The sequence below is a fragment of the Xyrauchen texanus genome, chromosome 28 (genome assembly GCF_025860055.1).
Source record: "Xyrauchen texanus isolate HMW12.3.18 chromosome 28, RBS_HiC_50CHRs, whole genome shotgun sequence".
Classification (NCBI taxonomy): domain Eukaryota; kingdom Metazoa; phylum Chordata; class Actinopteri; order Cypriniformes; family Catostomidae; genus Xyrauchen; species Xyrauchen texanus.
In genome coordinates this window covers 33,147,245-33,167,333 of record NC_068303.1, presented here as the reverse complement: position 1 = coordinate 33,167,333, position 20,089 = coordinate 33,147,245, and the positions used below count along the sequence as shown (strand labels likewise).

Genomic DNA, 20,089 nt, shown 5'->3' with positions numbered 1-20,089 from the left:
TTTATCATTTATTCACCATCAAGCCATCTCAAACATGTAGAACTTTCTTTCTTCTGCAGAACACAAATTAAGATATTTTGAAGGATTTATGAAGTGTTTTTTTCCATACAATGTAAGTCAGTGGGGTCCGAAACTTTTAAGCTCCAAAAGGACACACCAACACCCTTGGGGACACCATCTAACAGAAGGGGGCACCAGAAACTCCGACGGCTCGCACGTTACACATTATTCAAGGACCAGATAGCAGTCACAGAAAGCAAACGATGACCTCGCACAACAAATTTTAAACTCTGATTTCACCGAGATTCAAGTGCGTGACATCACACAAACATGTCAGCACCCAGGGAGATATGCAAAGTAAGTGATAAACATTCACTTTTATTAAATAATATCAATAAATGAGTCAAAGTTACTACCTTACATGATATTAATGCTTGTTTAACAAAGGTTTGCAGAGACAGGTGTTCAAAATATGGTAAATTTACTCTCTTTTGATAATCGTACACCTGTAGCACAATTATCAACTGGGATTCTAGGACACGTCTCTGGTGGCAGTCAAACCCCTTCTACAGGAGCATTACAGTTTTGTTTCCTTTCACGTCATCTTCCGAGCATCTGGCAATGGAATGCCTTTATGGTTAAAGATCGGAGGTATCAAGTAGGAATATACCAAAACCAACTTAAATGAAACAGAGCATTCTTCAATGTCTTCTGAAGCGATACGGTCACTTTGGGCCACTATTTAAATAGCTGGTTAAGAGCTACTATTTAGGGCCACTATTTAAATTTTTGTTCACTATAAATCTTGACATCTGCAGTCTCCTTGGCACTTCCTCACACTTCACTTTAAACAAACCAGACAAAGTGTTGCAATGCTTGCGGTTTTCACACCTAGTTGGGCAATTTTGACAATGCTGAAGCGAGATGAAATTATGGAGTTGCAGGTTGAGTATATGGGTTAATTTTTAAATGTACTTCAGTTGCCAAAAGTTTGATGGTAAACACTAGAAAATTTAAATACGTCTCATTGATGTATAATGATACCAGGATCGAATACCTGGCAACCATGTGCAGTGTAAATAATCAACGTCTTGAAGCCTGCCCTGTGTTTCAAATGGTCTGGTAATCAAGATTAAGCAAGTAATAAATATCAGTCATCTGGTTGTTATCGCAAAATAAACCCTGACAAGTTGATCAGGACTTGTATCACCCTGAAGGGGTTTTCTTTGCAATAACAACAGTCTGACCAAGATGTTATTAACATCCAAGATGGCGGCGCGGTAGCACGCAGCGGCCACTCTGGATCCACAACGGTGCTATTTTTGTTAAAAAAGCCCGACTTTTGCAACACATGGACATCGGAGCAACCAGTGTTCGTGTCTACCATCGCCAGACACTACTCAAATATAAGAATCATGCAAAACCAAGCTGCATGATGACCTGCAGGAGGCGCCACGCCGCACTCGGCTTGCTGCGGAGACCAGGCCTCCAGCCCTCGGCGCCGCCTGATGCCGGTGGCCGGGGAGAGGACGCCGTAAGCTGTGTGCAGAAAGCGGAAGCCGAAAGAGGGCGGGGTCCATGCTAGGCTAAAACAAACCCTAGCCGGCCGGCTCTCCCGCCTATCCTGCTCTCAAATGTTTGCTCCCTGACAATAAACTGGACTATATCCGACTCCAGCAGGCTACGCAGCGTGAGTTTAGAGACTGCTGCGCCTTTGTTTTCACGGAGACGCGGCTCAGCCGACAGAGTTCCGGATGCCGCCATTCAGCTAGACGGGCTCGCCTCGCTTCGCGTCGACAGAAATACAGCTCTCTGCGGTAAGACTCGCGGTGGTGGCTTGTGTGTTTACATCAACACGAATGGTGCAAGAACTCTATGTTAGTCTCTAGTTACTGTTCATCGCTGTTGGAGCTTGTGACTGTTAGATGCAGACCTTTTATCTACCACGGAATTCACCACTGTTTGCATAACCGAGTTTACATTCCCCAGCCTAACGCTAAGGAAGCTTCTGTGAACTGTATGGGGCTATGAGCTTAACTGCAGAACGCCACCCCGACGGACTGTTTATTGTCGCCGGAGATTTCAACCATGCAAATCTCAAGACAGTGCTCCCTAAATTCCATCAGTATGTGGACTTTGCAACCAGAGGGGCTTAACGCGCTTGATCTTGTTTACACAAACATCCCAGGCGCTGCATCGGGCGGAGCCCCGCCTCCACCTCGCTACTCAGACCACATCTCTGTTATGTTAATTCCAGCATACAGACCGCCAGTCAGACGCACAAAACCGCTTCAGAAGCAGGTGAAAACCTGGCCAGCAGGAGCCATCTCTGCTCTTCAGGACTGTTTTGAGTGTACTGACTGGCACATGTTCAGGGAGGCTGCAACATATGGCTTATTCTACCAACTTGGAGGAATACACAGCATCAGTGACCAGCTACATCAGCAAGTGCATTGATGATGTCACTTTCTCCAAGACCATCACCACACGCCCAACCAGAAGCCGTGGATGACTGGCGGAGGTGCGACGCTGCTGAGGTCCCGAGACTGCCTTCAGAGCAGGCGATAAGGCAGCCCTAAGAACAGCTAGGGCCAAACTGTCACGGGCAATCAGAGAGGCAAAGCGCGACACGCCCAGAGAATCCACAGTCACTTCCAGGACAGCGGTGACACGCGCGCATGTGGCAGGGCATCCAGGCTATCACCAACTACAGGACAACATCAGTTGCCTCGTGACAAAGATGCCTCCCTTCCAGATGCGCTGAACGACTTCTACGCCGGGTTTGAAGTGCAGAACGACGTGATGGCGAGGAAGTCCACCCTCCTCCCAATCCACCAGGTGCTCTGTCTTACCACGGCAGATGTGAGGAAAACTCTACGTAGAGTCAACCCACGGAAGGCTGCTGGACCAGACAACATTCCTGGCAGAGTGCTCAGAGGATGTGCAGACCAGCTAGCAGATGTTCTTACCGACATCTTCAACATCTCTCTGAGCAGCCGCTGTTCCAACGCGCTTCAAGGCCACCACCATCATCCCCATGCCAAAGAAGTCTTCAGTGTCCTGCCTCAACGACTACCGCCCCGTCGCGACTTACACCCATCATCATGAAGTGCTTCGAGAGGCTCGCCATGAGGCAGATTAAGACCCAGCTGCCCCCTCACTAGACCCACTGCAGTTTGCGTGATCGCTCAAACCGCTCAACGGATCGATGCCATCACCACAACCCTCCATCTGGCCCTCACCCACCTAGACAATAAGGACTCATACGCTCGAATGCTGTTCATAGATTTCAGCTCAGCATTCAACACAATCATTCCCCAGCACCTGATTGGAAAGCTGAACCTGCTGGGCCTGGACACCTCCCTCTGCAACTGGATCCTGGACTTCCTGACTGGGAGACCTCAGTCAGTCCGGATCGGAACAGCATCTCCACCACCACCACACTGAGCACTGGGGCCCCCAGGGCTGTGTGCTCAGTCCACTGCTGTTCACTCTGCTGACTCACGACTGTGCAGCAATGCACAGCTCGAATCACATCATCAAGTTCGCCGATGACACGCACCGCGGTGGGTCTCATCAGCAAGAACAACGAGTCAGCATACAGAGAGGATGTGCAGCTGCTGATCTAACTGGTGTAGAGCCAACAACCTGTCCCTGAATGTCGACAAAACAAAAGAGATGGTTGTTGACTTTAGGAGAGCACAAGGTGAACACACTCGCTGAACATCGACGGCTCCTCTGTGGAGATTGTCAAGAGCACCAAATTTCTTGGTGTTCACCTGGCGGAGAACCTCACCTGGTCCCTCAACACCAGCTCTATCACCAAGAAAGCCCAGCAGCTGCCTCTACTTTCTTCGAAGGCTGAGGAAAGCACATCTCCCAACCCCCATCCTCACTACATTCTATAGAGGGACTATTGAGAGCATCCTGAGCAGCTGCATCACTGCCTGGTTTGGGACTTGCACCGCTCGACCGCAAAGCCCTGCAGAGGATAGTGAGGACAGCTGAGAAGATCATTGGGGTCTCTCTTCCTCCATCAAAGACATTTACAAAAAACACTGTATCCAAGAAGCAACCAGCATTGTGGACGACCCCACACACCCCTCACACAAACTCTTTACTCCTCCTCCCGCCTGGCAAGAGGTACCGAGCATTCGGGCCCTCACGGCCAGACTGTGTAACAGCTTCTTCCCCAAGCCATCAGACTCCTCAATACTCAGAGACTGGTTTGACACACACGTGTCCTGAGTTGCACTTTAATTACTGTCACTTTATAACTGTCTGCTACCTCAATAACTGCTATGTGCATAGAACATTATCTCATAGTATGTTATGTTTACATTTTTAGAAACTGTCATCTTTTGCACTACTGAGTACTGGTCGGCGCTTGCACTGTCTATTGTCCTGTTCATTGTCAGTAATTTGTTGTACTGTCCTGTACTTTTTGCACATGTTTGCACGTGCACTTTATATAGGTAGTTTATATAGGTATTTTATTTCGTTGTGTAGTCTCATGTGGTCCTATGTTGGTCCTTTGTTGTTTTTATGTAGCACCATGGTCCTGGAGGAACGTTGTCTCGTTTTGCTGTGTACTGTACTAACTGTATATGGTTGAAACGACAATAAAAACCACTTGACTTGACCATTCATTATCCCTCTTATTACACGGCTACTACCCAAAGAAATTAATAAATGGACATGAAATATTGATTTGCGTTGAACTTATGTTAATGTGCGAGAAGAATGAAATCGCTGAACAGCTGATTAGCACTTACAGTGTGCGTTGGAGTTCTGGTGGGGTTTATTTTGTGAAAATATTTTGTCACGGGTAGTGCTGGAGCCTATCCCAGCTGTCATGGGCCTAAGGCAGGGAAAAAACCTGGACAGGTGGCCAGTCCATCAGGGCTTACATACTCTCATGCACAAGAAATTTTGAGTTTCCAATTACAATGTTTTTGGACTGTGGGGAAAATCGGACCACCCAGAGGAAACCCACGCAAACACCAGAAGAACATGTAAACACCACACAGGAAGGCCCTGGGTGAGTCATGACTCAAACCAGGGACCTTCTTGCTGTGAGGCGACAGTGCTACTCACTGAGCCACCATGCCTTACAAGACTTCTTGTCAAATGAACATGAAACATTGAAATTATTTTATTAGCTTACTTGTAGAGCTCGCAGACTGATACGAGAAGTAGGAAAGATGACCCACAATACTTGGATAACTGGTCTGATATGACTGAATCCCAGGATGTGCGGTTGTTACTCAGGCATTTCAGACTGCTAGATGGCGCCATTGACTAATCAGAATCAAGTATTCCAGAGAGCCATGTAATAACAGATGTTCAGCCATGATGTCAATTTGTAGGCAAACTCGGAAGGCTAATTCATCATGGGTTCCCTCTGGTTTTTTCAATACGTTTTTTAATGGAGTTATAATATATTTACTTATGAGTAAAATAAGGTCTGTGGTAAACATTACTTGACGATACAAGGTCGTTTAGTTCTACAACATAAATTTAGGAATAGATTCCATAAATTAAATGTAGGAATAGAAGAGATAGTTACCCATTTTAATAATACCTGCACTTTTATTTTAGACTCTGTCGCCCCTTTTAAAATTTAAAAACCTAAACTTGAACATTGGTTGAATAGTAATACACGAGTTCTCAGACAGGATTGAAGGAAAGCTGAGCGTAAATGGAAAAAAGACAAATTGCTAGTGTCTTACGAACTCATGAAATACACTCTATATGTTTACCAACATTCTATAAAAGATGCAAAAAACAAATATCTCTGAAGCTATATCAAATAATTCTCAAAATCCAAAAGTTCTGTTTAATACAATAACTAGAATCTTCTCTTCTATTACTAATTCAGGCCTTGATGCTACACTTGAGACTTATACAGCATTTTTAGATTTTTTTATGGGTAAGGTGGATGCCATACGATCTAGTATGACCATTGGTTGTTTTGACCTCTCTGAACAAGTCACCTGCTTCGAACCAATATCCCTCACAGATTTTATGGATATAGTGGAACAGATAAAGCCAACCACCACTTCGGTTGATGTTATTCCCACCCGGCTCTTTAGAGAAGTGCTGGAAACTATTGGCTCTAGCGTATTGGCCATTTTAAATTTTAAAGGCTCATTGAACAGTGCTGTGTTCCATCATGCCTTAAGCAGGCAGTGATCAGGCCATTTCTCAAGAAGCCTATTTAAATATGAAAATTTCAGACCCATATCTAAAATGCCTTTTTTATCAAAAATCTTTTGCTCTCATTTAAGGATCTGGAGACAGTTATCCATGCCTTCATCTCATCCAGACTTGACTATTTAAATGCACTGTATATGGGACTAAAGCACTCATCTCTGTATTGCCTGCAGTTGGTCCAAAACGCAGCTGCTAGGTTGCTTACTGGTGCTAAGAAGAGGGAACACATTTCACCGGTTTTAGCATCTCTCCACTGGTTACCAGTGCATTATAGGATCCATTTTAAGATCTTGTTATTTGTTTATAAAGCCTTAAATGGTGTGGCCCCTTCTTATCTGTCAGAACTTCTGAGCTATCAACAAACCCCTAGAAGCCTCAGATCTTCTGACAAATTTCTCCTGCAAATACCTCGCTCTCACCTAAAGTTTAAACGGGATCATGCTTTTTCTGTTGCTGGCCCTAGACTATGGAACAGTATACCTCTGGACGTTAGGTCTGCCCCTTCCATTCCTGTTTTTAAATCATGCCTGAAGATGTATCTGTATTCCTTGGCTTTTACATGAATGTTTATTGTAGACTATATGGGTAATTTCTTGTTTTGTGTTACTTTTATTCCTCTGTGCCCTGGTATTGTTTCATTTGCATATGTACAGCACTTTGGTAAACACTAGTGTTCTTAAATGTGCTATATAAATAAATTGACCTTGACCTTGACACAAAGTCATACCTCAAACGTGAATTTTGAATATTAGTATGCAATTCAAAACAGCTTCAAAATGAATGCCTGAGGTGTGACTGCGTGTAATTTATGTTGTAGAACAACGCGACCACGTATCATTAAATACTGTTTACCACAAACCGTATTTTACTTATAATTTCAAAACAGCCATTATAAAAACCCATAGGAAAATCCAGAGGGAGCCCATGGTGAAATCTCTTCCAGGTTTTTGGAATACAAACTGAGTAGCTCTATATTGAATAAGAACTTGAGACATATGGATTACTGTTATGCTGCCTTGAAGTCCTTTTTGGAGCTTGAAAGTTTTGGACCCCATTGACTTGCATTGTATGGACCAAAATACCTCATTCATCTTTCAAAACCTTTGTTTGTGTTCTGCAGAAAAAAGAAAGTCATAAGTGTTTGAGTCATCATGGGGTTGAGTAAATAATTAGAGAATGATCATTTTGGGGTATACTATCCCTTTAAACCAGCAAACCAGTTAAGGGAAAGCAATTGATATATATATATATATATATATATATATATATATATATATATATATATATATATATATATATATATATATATTATATATATATTTGTAGGATTAAGGAATGTATTCATTTTAAGCTTGTGCTTTAATTTAACATAATTAATTTCAAGCAAAAACATTGTGTTGCTGCTGTCAGGGACATTCACTTCCTTTTACTCACATACTGTACATTTAGCTCTGAAATGTGTGTTTACACTGCCTTCTCACTCGTGTCAAGAACATCCCGTCTGCACAGCCTTTCCATCTCTTCACAGTGAAACAAATGAAGTAGCAATATCTCAGTGCTATTATCTCTTAACCAGCTATAAACCAACTATTATCCAATGATCTGTATCAAATCACCAAGCATTGTAGCAAATGTGGTATTTTCATGGAGGCTAAATTTCAGGAGATCTGTCTTTTAGTGCTTTCTTTTTATTGTGCAAAAGAAAAGATGAAAAAGGCAATAAGAGAATGTCATGCAGTCATTCAGGCGAGGAGGTATGAACCCTATTGAATATGTTAAGAGCTCATCTATAGAGCTGATTGGACCATGTGGAGTTTATAGGGGCAGGATTAAGAAGAGATACTATCCAGTCAATATTTTAGGTTGTTGTGAGGGCTGCACCAGGCAGAGGCTGCAATCCCACTGTACATCACAGCTGAAATCTTCCACACCAGCTCTTACTTCAAAGCGCAGACACAACTGTCCTTCAAGGATGCCAAGGTTGTTGTAAAAATTAAGTGAAATGTTAAAAGTGACGAACCATTTTTGAACATAGTGCCTACCAAAACATTGTCATGAAACAATTAAACTGGAATATAAAATGATTAATAATTGCAACCATTTGGTAGTGTGTAAGAATGTTCCAGGTTACCTCAGTTTCAATTATGACAACAAATGGAAGTCTATAGGGCAAGGCATTGCACCAGTATAAATGTAAAAACCCACAAGACTTAAACATTATACATGTTAATGTGAGGCTAATGTGATAAAATAGCTTATCAACCTTGTCTGTGTAAAGTTATGTCCAGTCTTTCAACTCCTAGCATGACCATGTACACCTGGTAAACGCACAGGAATTACACCAGTAAACTATAAGTAGAAGTTCATTCACCAAGAAAAGTAGTCCCACCTCTATAAAGAGGATTTAGAACTTTACAAATAACATTTTTGTACGGAAGATTTTATATCAACTGTGCTTTAACAAATATACGAACAGTACAACCCCCTAGAACGACTTTCCCCATAGACTTCCATTGTAAATTCATCACCGTAAACACAAAAACGGAGGGAGAAGTTCTGTGGAAATTGAAGGCGTTCATTTGTATTGAACCTGGAACTATTCTTTAAAGGAACAAACAACTACACAACAAAAATAAAATAAAATAATCAGAACATAGGTTAAGGGGGAAAAAACCTGTGTGCTAGTACAAATAAAGCTGGTAATTTTTGCCGTTGTTCTTTTGTTGTTAAATGCCTTACATAGACAGGCCACTGGGCAATCATGTTTTCCCTAATCTGACCTTTTAGTTTTGTGTCTTTCAAAGGACTAGTCCTGATTCAGTTGAGAAGGCAGTGCAAAAACACACATATCCATAGATACATGTATGCGTGTTGACATTATAATACCTGTGACAGGCATCCCTGATGTCCCTCCAGCTGCTCTTTTCCCCTGGATCTCCTTCCTGTGATGGCCGGCCAAAGACAGGCCTTGCCGCTCACCCTCCCTCTCCACCATCACAGAACACCCAACAACTTGCTTAATAATGCCGAATGATTTTAGCTGTGGCTAAATTTAGCTTAAAGGAATAGTTTACCCAAATACAAACATTCTGTCATCATTTATGAACCCTCATTTTGTTCAAAACTTCTTTTTTTTTCACAAAAGAGAAATTTTGAAGAAAGTACCTAGTGGAGGAACAGAATGAAACTGAACTCTTAATTCACTGAAAATCTGGACATCCGCCCAAGCCCCTCGTAGTAACAATCAGTGAATTACAACTTTAATTTCGGTCTGTTCCTCACACAAAGCTTTTGGCCTCAGAAGACTTGAATATGCATGAAATGTATGGACTACTTTATGAATAATTACTTGAAACCTCCAGTCCCCATTCTTTGTAAATGTATGAGAATAGTATGTTCTTTAAAATTTCTCACAACATGAAGGTGAGTAAATGATGACAGAATTTTCATTTTTGGGTGAACTATCCTTTTAATGTACATGGCGAATTTATGGGATATTCAATTTCTCTGATACACCGATCAGCCACAACATTAAAACACCTTCCTAATATCATGTAGGTCCCTCACGTGCCACAAAAACAGCGCCAACCCGCACCTCAGAATAGCATTCTGAGATACTATTCTTCTCACCACAATTGTACAGAGTGGTTATCTGAGTTACCATAGACTTTCTGTAAGTTCGAACCAGTCCGGCCATTCTCCGTTGACCTCTCTCATCAACAAGGCATTTCCGTTCACATAACTGCCACTCACTGGATGTTTTTGGGTGTTTTAGAGTAAAATCTAGAGACAGTTGTGTGTGAAAATCCCAGGAGATCAGCAGTTACAGAAATACTCACACCAGCCCATCTGAAACCAACAATCATGCCACGGTCCAAATCACTGAGATACATTTTTTTTTTCTCCATTCTGATGGTTGATGTGAAAATTAACTGAAACTCCTGACCCATATTTGAATGATTTTATGCTCTGCACTGCTGCCACACGATTAGCTGATTAGATAATCGCATGGATGATTGATGGTGCCAGACGAGCTGGTTTGAGTATTTCTGTAACTGCTGATCTCCTGGGATTTTCACACACAACAGTCTCTAGAATTTACTCAGAATGGTGCCAAAAACAAAAAACATCCAGTGAGTGGCAGTTCTGCAGATGGAAACACCTTGTTGATGAGAGAGGTCAACAGAGAATGGTCAGACTGGTTTGAACTGACAAAGTCTACGGTAACTCAGATAACCACTCTGTACAGTTGTTGTGAGAAGAATATAATCTCAGAATGCTATTCTGAGATGCGGTTGGAGCTGTTTTTGCAGCACGAGGGGGACCTACACAATATTAGGCAGGTGGTTTTAATGTTGTGGCTTCTCGGTGTATGTCAATGCTTTTGGATCTTATGTGATTAACTAAAGATTAACGGAATCAAAGAGAAAAGGGAAAATAAATACCAGAGCTTAAGCAATTATTTGAACTTTCTTTATGGGAAGAAATTGGTCTAATTTAGCATCTAACACACAAACAGTGCTTCTTTTTGTAAAACCCAAGGAGAACAGGACTGCTGACTCATACAGTCCTCCAGAGTGAAACAGAGTAGATGAAATCCTTTTGAAAACAATGGTTTTGTCTTACAGCCAGTTGACTTGAGCTGACAGGGATTGCATTCAGAGCCATATGGGGTGAAAGCACTTCAGCAGAGTGAGACGGTGGGATTGGAGGGCTCTCCTTTTTCCTTATAGTCTTCAGTGTGTGCAGTCAGTGTGGGTTTCTGACCAATTATGAAGGTCCAATCAAAACAAACTACAATTTGAATAACCACAAAGAAACCCACATGAAAAAAAATGTAATTAAAAATAAATAAATAACAAAGTGTAACTCATCAAACAAATCATACAAAACAAATGACCATTTTTGTTTAAAATATTGAAACACTTCATATGCAAAAAAAAAAAAAAAAAGGTTTCTGTTGTGTTAAAATATTTGACATCAAATTGTGGTATTTCAATAGGGTTCATAGCTTTACTCCATGTTTAAACCAAACACAGCAGGGGTGTTAGAGGGCAGGGTGTGGAGGTGGGCACTCTGCTTGCACAAAGAAGCAAAGACACATTATAAGACGGATATACACTTTCTGATGTCAGATGTGTATGTGTTGCACAAAACCTCCAAACCTGCTCCGTCAGGTCTTTTGAAAACTCATTTAGGCTGGCTAAATTACTCATTAGTTAGAATTAATGTTAAAACTGGATTAGGATAATGGGATTTCACCTTCAGTTGTTGAATGCACTGAGAGATTAGTAAATCATAATAGCAGATTAAATAAGCACATAAACACGGGGAACAAAATTTTGCCCCTGTGAAGGGAGATTGCTCACATCAGCAAACAGGGAGAAGTTTTCAACAAACTTTTGAACTAATTGTGAGTGAAAATATTTGATTAAAATATTCAATGCAATATAATATTTAAAATTAGAAACCAAAATGGTTTAAGACACGATTGCTTTGATACAAAGTAGGGGAGGGTAAAAATATAGATTTTCCGATGCATCGCGATATTCGTTTGAACGATCTCGATATTTATTCTTAAATCCCAAGATCGATATTTTATTCTATGAGCAACTCTCTTCTACAATCAAAGGAAATCACTTGCATTAGCAAAAAATATTTTGTGCTATGCGACTACAATGTATATTGGCGAGTGGCTGGTAAATGTTTAGATTTAAGTTACCAGTGATTGTGAAGTGGTGTTCAGCAGCAAGATCCTTTGACTGAGTGTTGAATAAAAGTTAATCTGCATAATGTGTGTCCAAAGATAGGATCCATGCAATCCAATTGTCATTTAATAATGTGTTTTTCTGTTGTTTACAGTCAGTAGTTGATCAAAAACAACAAAAAATAAACTTCTTTCTAATCACGCATAGGACAGATAAGATAAAGCCGTTTGATTCTCTATTGTTAAAATGCGCTCATTTGCAGATGCTCTTTACAGAAATGCTGGTTTCCTTAAAGAGACAGTACCGGTTTTTAACACGTGTTCAAATCAATGTAAATTCTTGTAAATAGTACAAATTATGTCATTAAAAAATGACCATGTAACAAAAAAATAACAAATTCAATATATTACCATATTTACTGATTGAATACATGGATTTGTTCATTTAAAAAATATATATATATATATATAAAACTAATAAAATATAAATAGTAAAATTAATATTTTCATATAGTACCAAGTTAGAAGGTCCCCTATAATTAACAGCATCAGCTGGGAGAGAATTTCTTTCATATGTAAGAAAAAGGGACATTATAAATGAAATATACCCATATAAATCGATATCGAATCGAGAGCTTGTGATTCGGAATCAAATCGGGAAATCTGTATCAATACCCATCCCTAATAGGAAGTGTATTCTCCTTCTTGTCACTAGAATAGAAGATGAACTTTAAATTATATTAAGACAGTTAGAAAAAAAAAATCTAATGAACTACTTCTGTTTCATCTAACATTCACTAAATATCATGACTTGAACGATAATTAGCATTTAGTGGACTTAAGATTTATACATTATTGCATGCTGGGAGTGCTCAACAATTCATTTAGTTGAAAGACGAGCATTATAATTCCATCAGTTTTGCAAGCACATATTTTGATATATGTCAATTATTTAGATATTAAATTTTCTATAAGCAAATACAAAAAGAATAAAATGTCCATTCTACCTGAAAGCTATCACTGAAATGTCAATCATTCTGAGAATTCGGGATTGCTGACATTGGCTGACAGGACAGGGGTTTGTAGAGAAGGCATGTGGTTAAAGAGAGCAAAATGGCTGTAATTGCTTATGGCACCTTTAAGCACTTACGGTTTCTATTTGTATTTTTGTACATCATGACTCCCACTTTTAAAGCACTGCTTGAATCTGAATTTCATTCTACTCAGTTATATAAGATGTTTTTATGCAACACATATCACATCAGTACATCTGTTATAGTTCACAGTTGTTGCTTTGTGCAGTCAGAACTAGAAACAGCGTTTAGAGCTTACTAATGAATGACAAGCTGAACTGAAGGAATATTTTTAGTTTTATTTAAAATACATTTTTAAAACATAGGGATTATGAATAGATCTAAAGTCGGCCTTTTTACCCAAACTGAACCGAACTGTGTGAAAATGCTTTACCACAGTGCATCACGTGCTCTGGATAGCTCCGCTAGTTTAAGCATGCTAAATTGTGTTTTAATGTGTATGTCATATCATCCACTGCCTAAATCCCTTTAGCCCCCATCTAGTCTCTCATTACCACCAGACCCAACCAATCAGAAGGCCAGAAAATGAGGCATGACTCGTGCAAAAGGAATTGCAGGCAACCATCTTTCAACACTCAGGGAGCACAGACGCAAGAAAGCAAACACACAAAACAGACAGAAGCGGACGGAAACAACATTCAAATCAGTCATCTCTCAAGCACAAGGGAATCCCACTGTACATATGTAGGTATGCCAAAGTATGTAGTTCAGCATGTGCTGAATGTATGGCAGGTATGTGCTCTAAGCCTTTTTTCTCTCTCTCAGGTGGGATTTTTGAGGCATACGGTTACCTGTTGTGGATCTGAGAGTTGAAGTGACAGTAGAAGAAGTCATTGATGGCAAGCAGTCATCATCTTGGGAATACCCAGCCTGAATAGCACGCAGGTAACTGTGGCTTCGAGTGCGGAAAGAGCCGGGCAGGTCCAAGGCCTCCACGGCTTGGGATTCTACTTCGCTAAAAACGGACTCGCAAACTGACTCAAACTGTCCATTGACCTCAGTCTCACTCACCTGAGAGACAAAAACAGGAATAGCAGTCCTTAATTTTTCCTCTTCCTTTCTCTTTCTCACTTTGATTCTTCCCCTTTGCACAGTAAATATGAAGCAAATGTTAGCAGGAGGAAAATACCACTGGCAATTTCCGACCTTGAATGTCTCAATAGAATTATGTCAGAAAGCAACAATAATAGATATGAGAAAACATAGCAGGCTGAAATACCATCTTATTGTAATATTACATTTCAAGAAGAAAGCAGAAAAATGACACAAACAGTCAACAGCAGCAGATAGCAGGAAAGCTTGAATGTACAAAAGACTGACTTTGAAAAATACTTAGCTAAAATATATTAAGAGTCTATAAAGAGTCTAAGCTATTGTGTGAATGTCAATTTACTCTTATTCCGATAAACTGAAATGCTATCGGTGCCCTAGCACTGTAACACTAAGGATAGGCTACTTAAAACATTTTAAAGTTAGCATGTTCTAAAATTTTATCCGACAGCTCAATCATCATCATCATCATAGTCCATCAATAAAACAAAAACAAAAAAACAGGAAATTTTGAAAAACCCCTCTCGCTAACATACCACTACAGCTCAACAGTAGCACTTTTTTAGTTCAGCTCTCTGACATTCAAAAACAGTTTTAACAGTTGCTCATCAGAAAGAAACTTAGCGAATCAAACACCACCTTTCAAGCTTAATTTCTTAACCTCTGTCCAAACATTACAAAAGCCAAATCTGTTTGTTCTAAAGTAATAAAACAATATCTCCATAACCCTGCAGGAAAAGCATACCAGCTGTGATTTAGGCGTAGTCCACACTAATACGTTTTCGTTTGAAAACGCATCTTTTTCTCTCCGTTTTGGCCTTCCGTCCACACTGAGACGGCGTTTTTGTCTGTGAAAACTGAGCTTTTTGAAAACGCACTCCAAAGTGGATTCATTTGAAAACGCTGTTTTCGCGTTGTAGTGTGGACTGTTAAAACGGATGCTTTGGAAAATGATGACGCATTTTTAGTCATGTGATCTATCCAACCAAAACAGTCAAGATGGCGGCCTGTGTTATAGTGGCGCTGTTGTGCCTGATTCTCACTTTGATAGGTTTGTTAAAAAAATAAATGTCACTTTGTACAACCTTCACATTGCATTCCTTCAAAGGCGAAGGGAAGTTTACTCGGAATTAGTGTCCGGCGACGGAACACGAGGACAATTGCGTTTCAGACCGTACATGCAATGGGGATTTTCCGCATACACAGTGACACGATTTAAGCGTTTTCATACGTTTCAGTGTGGACGAGCATCTTTTGGAAACACTTGAAAATGTTAGTGTGGACGGAGAGCGTTTTGAAACGAAAATGCAGTTATCAAATGTATCCTTATTAATGTAGACTTAGCCTTAGCCAGACTTATCACACTGAATTACAGTCAACAGGAATGCATATTTTATAAACCCTATCCCTAATCATAACCGTCTGTAGAGTAAACATTTTATTTCAGAGCGAAACTGCAACCTCCGAACCCAAACCTCCGATTTAGCCATGTTCTTGGAACAACATCCATATTGGACATGGATAAACATGCTATCAACCAATTAGATTTAGGGATATGAGAAGGAGAAAGGATAGCGTTATGTTTAGATTTAGATTCTGGGGTTGGGGCTTGAACAACATTCTTATTAACCAACCATTTCCCGCTGATTTTAGGAGAAGTTAATAGTTAGGGTTAGGAATAGGGTTTGCAATGTTAATCCTACTTTACTCAGTTAAAGTGGTCTACAAGGTCAACCTGGACCCAACTGCTGGTGGTCCAGTTAACCAACCATCTAAACCAGCTAATGAACAGCATTGAAACCATGTAATATCAGCTAACACTTTAAGATGGCTGTATTCAGTAGGGAAACTCAAAATCAATTACAAAGCATATAACATAATCTGCTAGCATAAAGTCTAAAAGAAGTCTAGTCTTCACATGAGCTCAGGTGTCTCACAAAGCCAGTTTATGATCTGAGGAACGAGCAGGCCATTTCAGACAGCAAGTACAGCTTACTGTAGGTGGATTCTACCTGTTTGTACCTGTGTGTCAGTGGCGTGAAGTGAAGCAATGTTTGGACTCACCTGGCTGACACAGCTTGCCTGACTGAAGGTACTGACTGCACGCATGTAGCTCTGATTTCTGGAGCGAAATTGTGGAGGGTTGAAGTTGATTGCTGGATCCAGAGACACGCTGGGGTGAGGGCGCATATCTCTCGTTGTTTGCAAGTGGTAGCCAGAGCTAAATGGAGGAACAACCAAAGACTAATGTAGCCACAGAGTAACCTACTCAGAATTCAACTGAAGAGTCATTCTGGAAAAACCATCAATAGTTTGTTAAACTTCTGTTTTTCTGCAATAGCTAATGGTTCAATTTGAGAGAAAGTGACTACACTAAGAGCTTTACTGTCGTGAAACAAATGTGGATCATTTCAATAAGTACTCAAAATAACTGTATGCCTTATATGCATGCAGATTCACCCCAAATTGTAGGTGCTGAAAGCAAACTGTACTTTCTCAGAGGTACTAGCAACTAGAAAATCATCAGTAGGTTTGTTTGTTCAGTTTACATGTGGATTAGTCTTGATACATTAAGAATAATAAACATTTTCACACAATTAAACAAATTTCACCCTTCCTAGACATATGCAACAATGTAAGTTGTTTATTACAATGATTCTCAACTAGTCTTCATTCAGGACCCAAATTTTACATTGGACAAGCGGCGACCCAACACACTACCAAAATTGTTCATCATACAAAAAAAATAATTTTAAACACTGAAATGTATTCATATTGCCTTGAACTGCACATGCCCAACAATATTCTTAACATAAATTAAACAACATAGATTGAAAACAACATAAATGTATAGGAAAATTGACAATTTTGGTTTCGATGGGCTCTATTTTCATGACCGGTCTAGGTGCAGTGCTACACGCAACGACCTGGCGCTGCTTCTTATCCAATTTTCATAGGTGCGCTAAGTCTAAGCACATTTTACATGCCAGCGCAGCATGGAAGTTGGCTTGCCTGGGAGTGCTTGCGCTTTCTGTGGGCGTATGCATGCAAACTGTGGGTGTATTGTATGTAAATTAAGTGCTGCAAATCACAAGTTTCTAATTTCCTTTGAAATAAGTAATTGTGCTAAGACTTCAGAGAACCATGTCTATTCTTGGTGCAGAGTCTAAACTCAGTTCCTGCATTGGCAGTTTGGGGATTCCACCGGGAGATGATATCAAAGAGCTATCGATCACTTTTGATACTAGTTATGATTTCTTTATCAGTAGGTTCAAAATTATTAAATATATTTACAATATTTGTAATTTTTTAATGCAGCCTACATCCAGTTACTTCTGATGAGCACCATATTTTAAATGATAATGTAAGGAGCATGTCACTGTCATAGAAATATGCCTGACATTCAACGATGATGCAGTTAATGGGCAAAAGAACGTAAGACACAAATTATCCATATTTCTATTCTTCTTATGTATTCCAAACAGCCCAACATACTTTGCATGTATGACGTAGCGCATAGCACTGCACTTAAGATGTATTCCCTAATGAAAATCAAGAGATATTGACAAATTTGCCACAATTTTGCTGCAAATTCACCATTGATCATTTTCACATGCAAATGTGGTCAAAGGTTTGCCGGAGGGTCACCACTACCAATGAAGAGCTGAAAACTTCTGGCAAATATCTGCGGTGAATCAAAAGCTCATTGGCAAGTGAAAATAATGAGTGACACATTGTCTGCATGTTCGTGGCTAGTTTAGATTTTTGTAAGGGTTGTAGCGGGCTCTAAGTGTTGAGTGATCCTATCTTTAACAATTAACAGTTTGGGTAAAGTTGTCTTTTATCTGTACTTTTTTTATTACCTTGTCATTTTGTTTATGGTTTTCGCAACCTGGTCACCTTACAGAAACGTGGCTATAGCTACATTTTTGGCAAAGCGTTAAAACATTCAATGATTTATGTATCGATTCAGCTTTTAAGTGAAATGTCCACTGAATGTTTTATTTTCTCCAAATAGACTAAGCTTTACACTAGTATGGTTAAAGGCAGAATATATATCCAAATACATAAAGCATTAATGCAGAATTTACTAAACCAACCCCCAACCTAAACCTAACCATAAACCTACAACTTTGTGTATTTAAAAAATGTATTAAAGGAATAAGAGCGTGATCATTTCTGATGCATTTACTCCACTTACAGTACATTAAAGGTACATACTGTCAGTTTGTTTGCAAAAATTTACCCATACTCAAGTTTCTGTAATGAGATTAAGTAGGGCTTACAAGCATGAGGGAATGTGAAGTAACCTGTCCATTTTGGCATTTCCCTAATTTAGTTAGCTTTTACCAAGTAAGAGATGAATTTGCACCAAAGTTTGACTGGACGACAAATCAACAAAAGATATGAAAAGCATTTTCCCCTCCCGTTTAAAATTAAAAAGCCTTTTCTTTATTCTAATCTATGCACATTTTCTAACTATGCATGATTATTTGGTTAGTTGCATTTTATTAGTAGTATGTATCATTGCCCTACTGTCCATGGGTCTATTAAAAAAATCTGCGACCCACCAGTTGAGAACTGCTGGTTCATATAAAGTGTTATATATATATATAAATACAGTGTGGTGCCCTAGCCCAGTACACCTTTTGAGTAACTGTTTGACCATAGAAATAATGCAAGTCATGTGATCACAGAATAATTAACATGAATAATGAAGACAGCGAAGCCTTGGAGAACACATTAAAACATCTTCCAGTCTCACACAGTTCAGCAACATGGACAGCAGCTGTCGCTGACAGTACTAAACATTAGGCGAGGACATGATAGGAAAGAAAGTGTGGAAATGATGAGAAAGAAATCTAATGGCACTTTGGAAGTCTCATCATTGCCAAGACATCTTAAAGATGGACAGCGTTCCATTCATCTGCAATTCTCTCACTAGCGGCTGAAAACTTTAACATGAACATAAAATGAGTATAGGCCTGAAAACAGTGATCAACCAAAGTCTTATTAGCCATACTTCCCATATCCCAGAAACCCAGACACAATCTAATCATCCAAAACACATACTCAATGTTGGGTCACCACACGCCAGCCAAGACTTTATCCCTCTCTCTATAGATGAAGTTACTATTCACAAAAAAACCTACTGCTCCACCACTTCCGGGTCCTTTTGGCAGCCCAGAAAAGACCTGTTGCCAATGGGCACTTTGCACAAATTGATTTTTTTAAAACTAAATAAAGAAAAGGGAAGAAACAAACAAACCCAATTGTTTTTGGGGTTGAAACACCCCTTTCCTACCGATTTTTTGAGATTTGGGCTTATTTAAGTTTCCATCAGGATAAATTGGATCAGGAAAAAAAACACATTTTCACGGATCACGGTCATTGTTATCACGTCTGCTCTAATAAGTCCCAATTGACTGCTATTGGTGGATTTGATCTTTTCACTAAGAAATTGCACAAACTCAGATCGCAGCTGTAAAGATTTGAGGCCAAATATGATCTAATGATGATCTCATGTGAACAAAACCCATGAAAGTTCTAATGGGAATAACGAGAACTTGTCTCCCATCAGGGCTGGACTGGGAAGAGAAAATGGCCTCGGGTGTTTGCGGTCCATCTCTACATATCGCGACGTCTTTTTGTGGTCCGTTCTGCATAACGCGGCGGCTCATTTTAGCTTATCAGCCCGTTTCACGGCCGACCCACCGGCCTGCTCAGTTCTCCCGATGGCCAGTCCGCCCCTGATCGGCCCCAAAGTGTGTCGGCTCACTGGGGAAAATGCCCGGTATGCCAGATTACCAGTCCAGCCCTATCTCCCATTGCAGCACATAAGCTACTGTTTAGAAAAAGATATGCATTAACACTTTATAATAAGGTTCCATTCGTTAACATTAGTTAATGCATTAAGTATCATGAACAAACAACTAGTAAACATATTTTACATCATTGATTGATATTTGTTAATGTTAGCTAATAAAAATACAAATTGATCAATGTTAGTTCATGTAAGTTC

General features: G+C 39.9%; 1 protein-coding gene across 1 annotated transcript in view; it reads right to left on the bottom strand.

Moving 5' to 3' along the window:
* Positions 1-20,089, bottom strand: part of LOC127622235 (disks large-associated protein 2-like) — a 161,561-nt gene that overhangs the window by 114,106 nt on the left and 27,366 nt on the right. Inside the window, exons 3-4 of the mRNA XM_052096264.1 lie at positions 16,132-16,288; positions 13,809-14,028 (exon numbers count right to left, since the gene is read on the bottom strand). Coding sequence (XP_051952224.1) covers positions 13,809-14,028; positions 16,132-16,288 — 377 coding nt within the window. The remainder of the gene's footprint in view (positions 1-13,808; positions 14,029-16,131; positions 16,289-20,089) is intronic.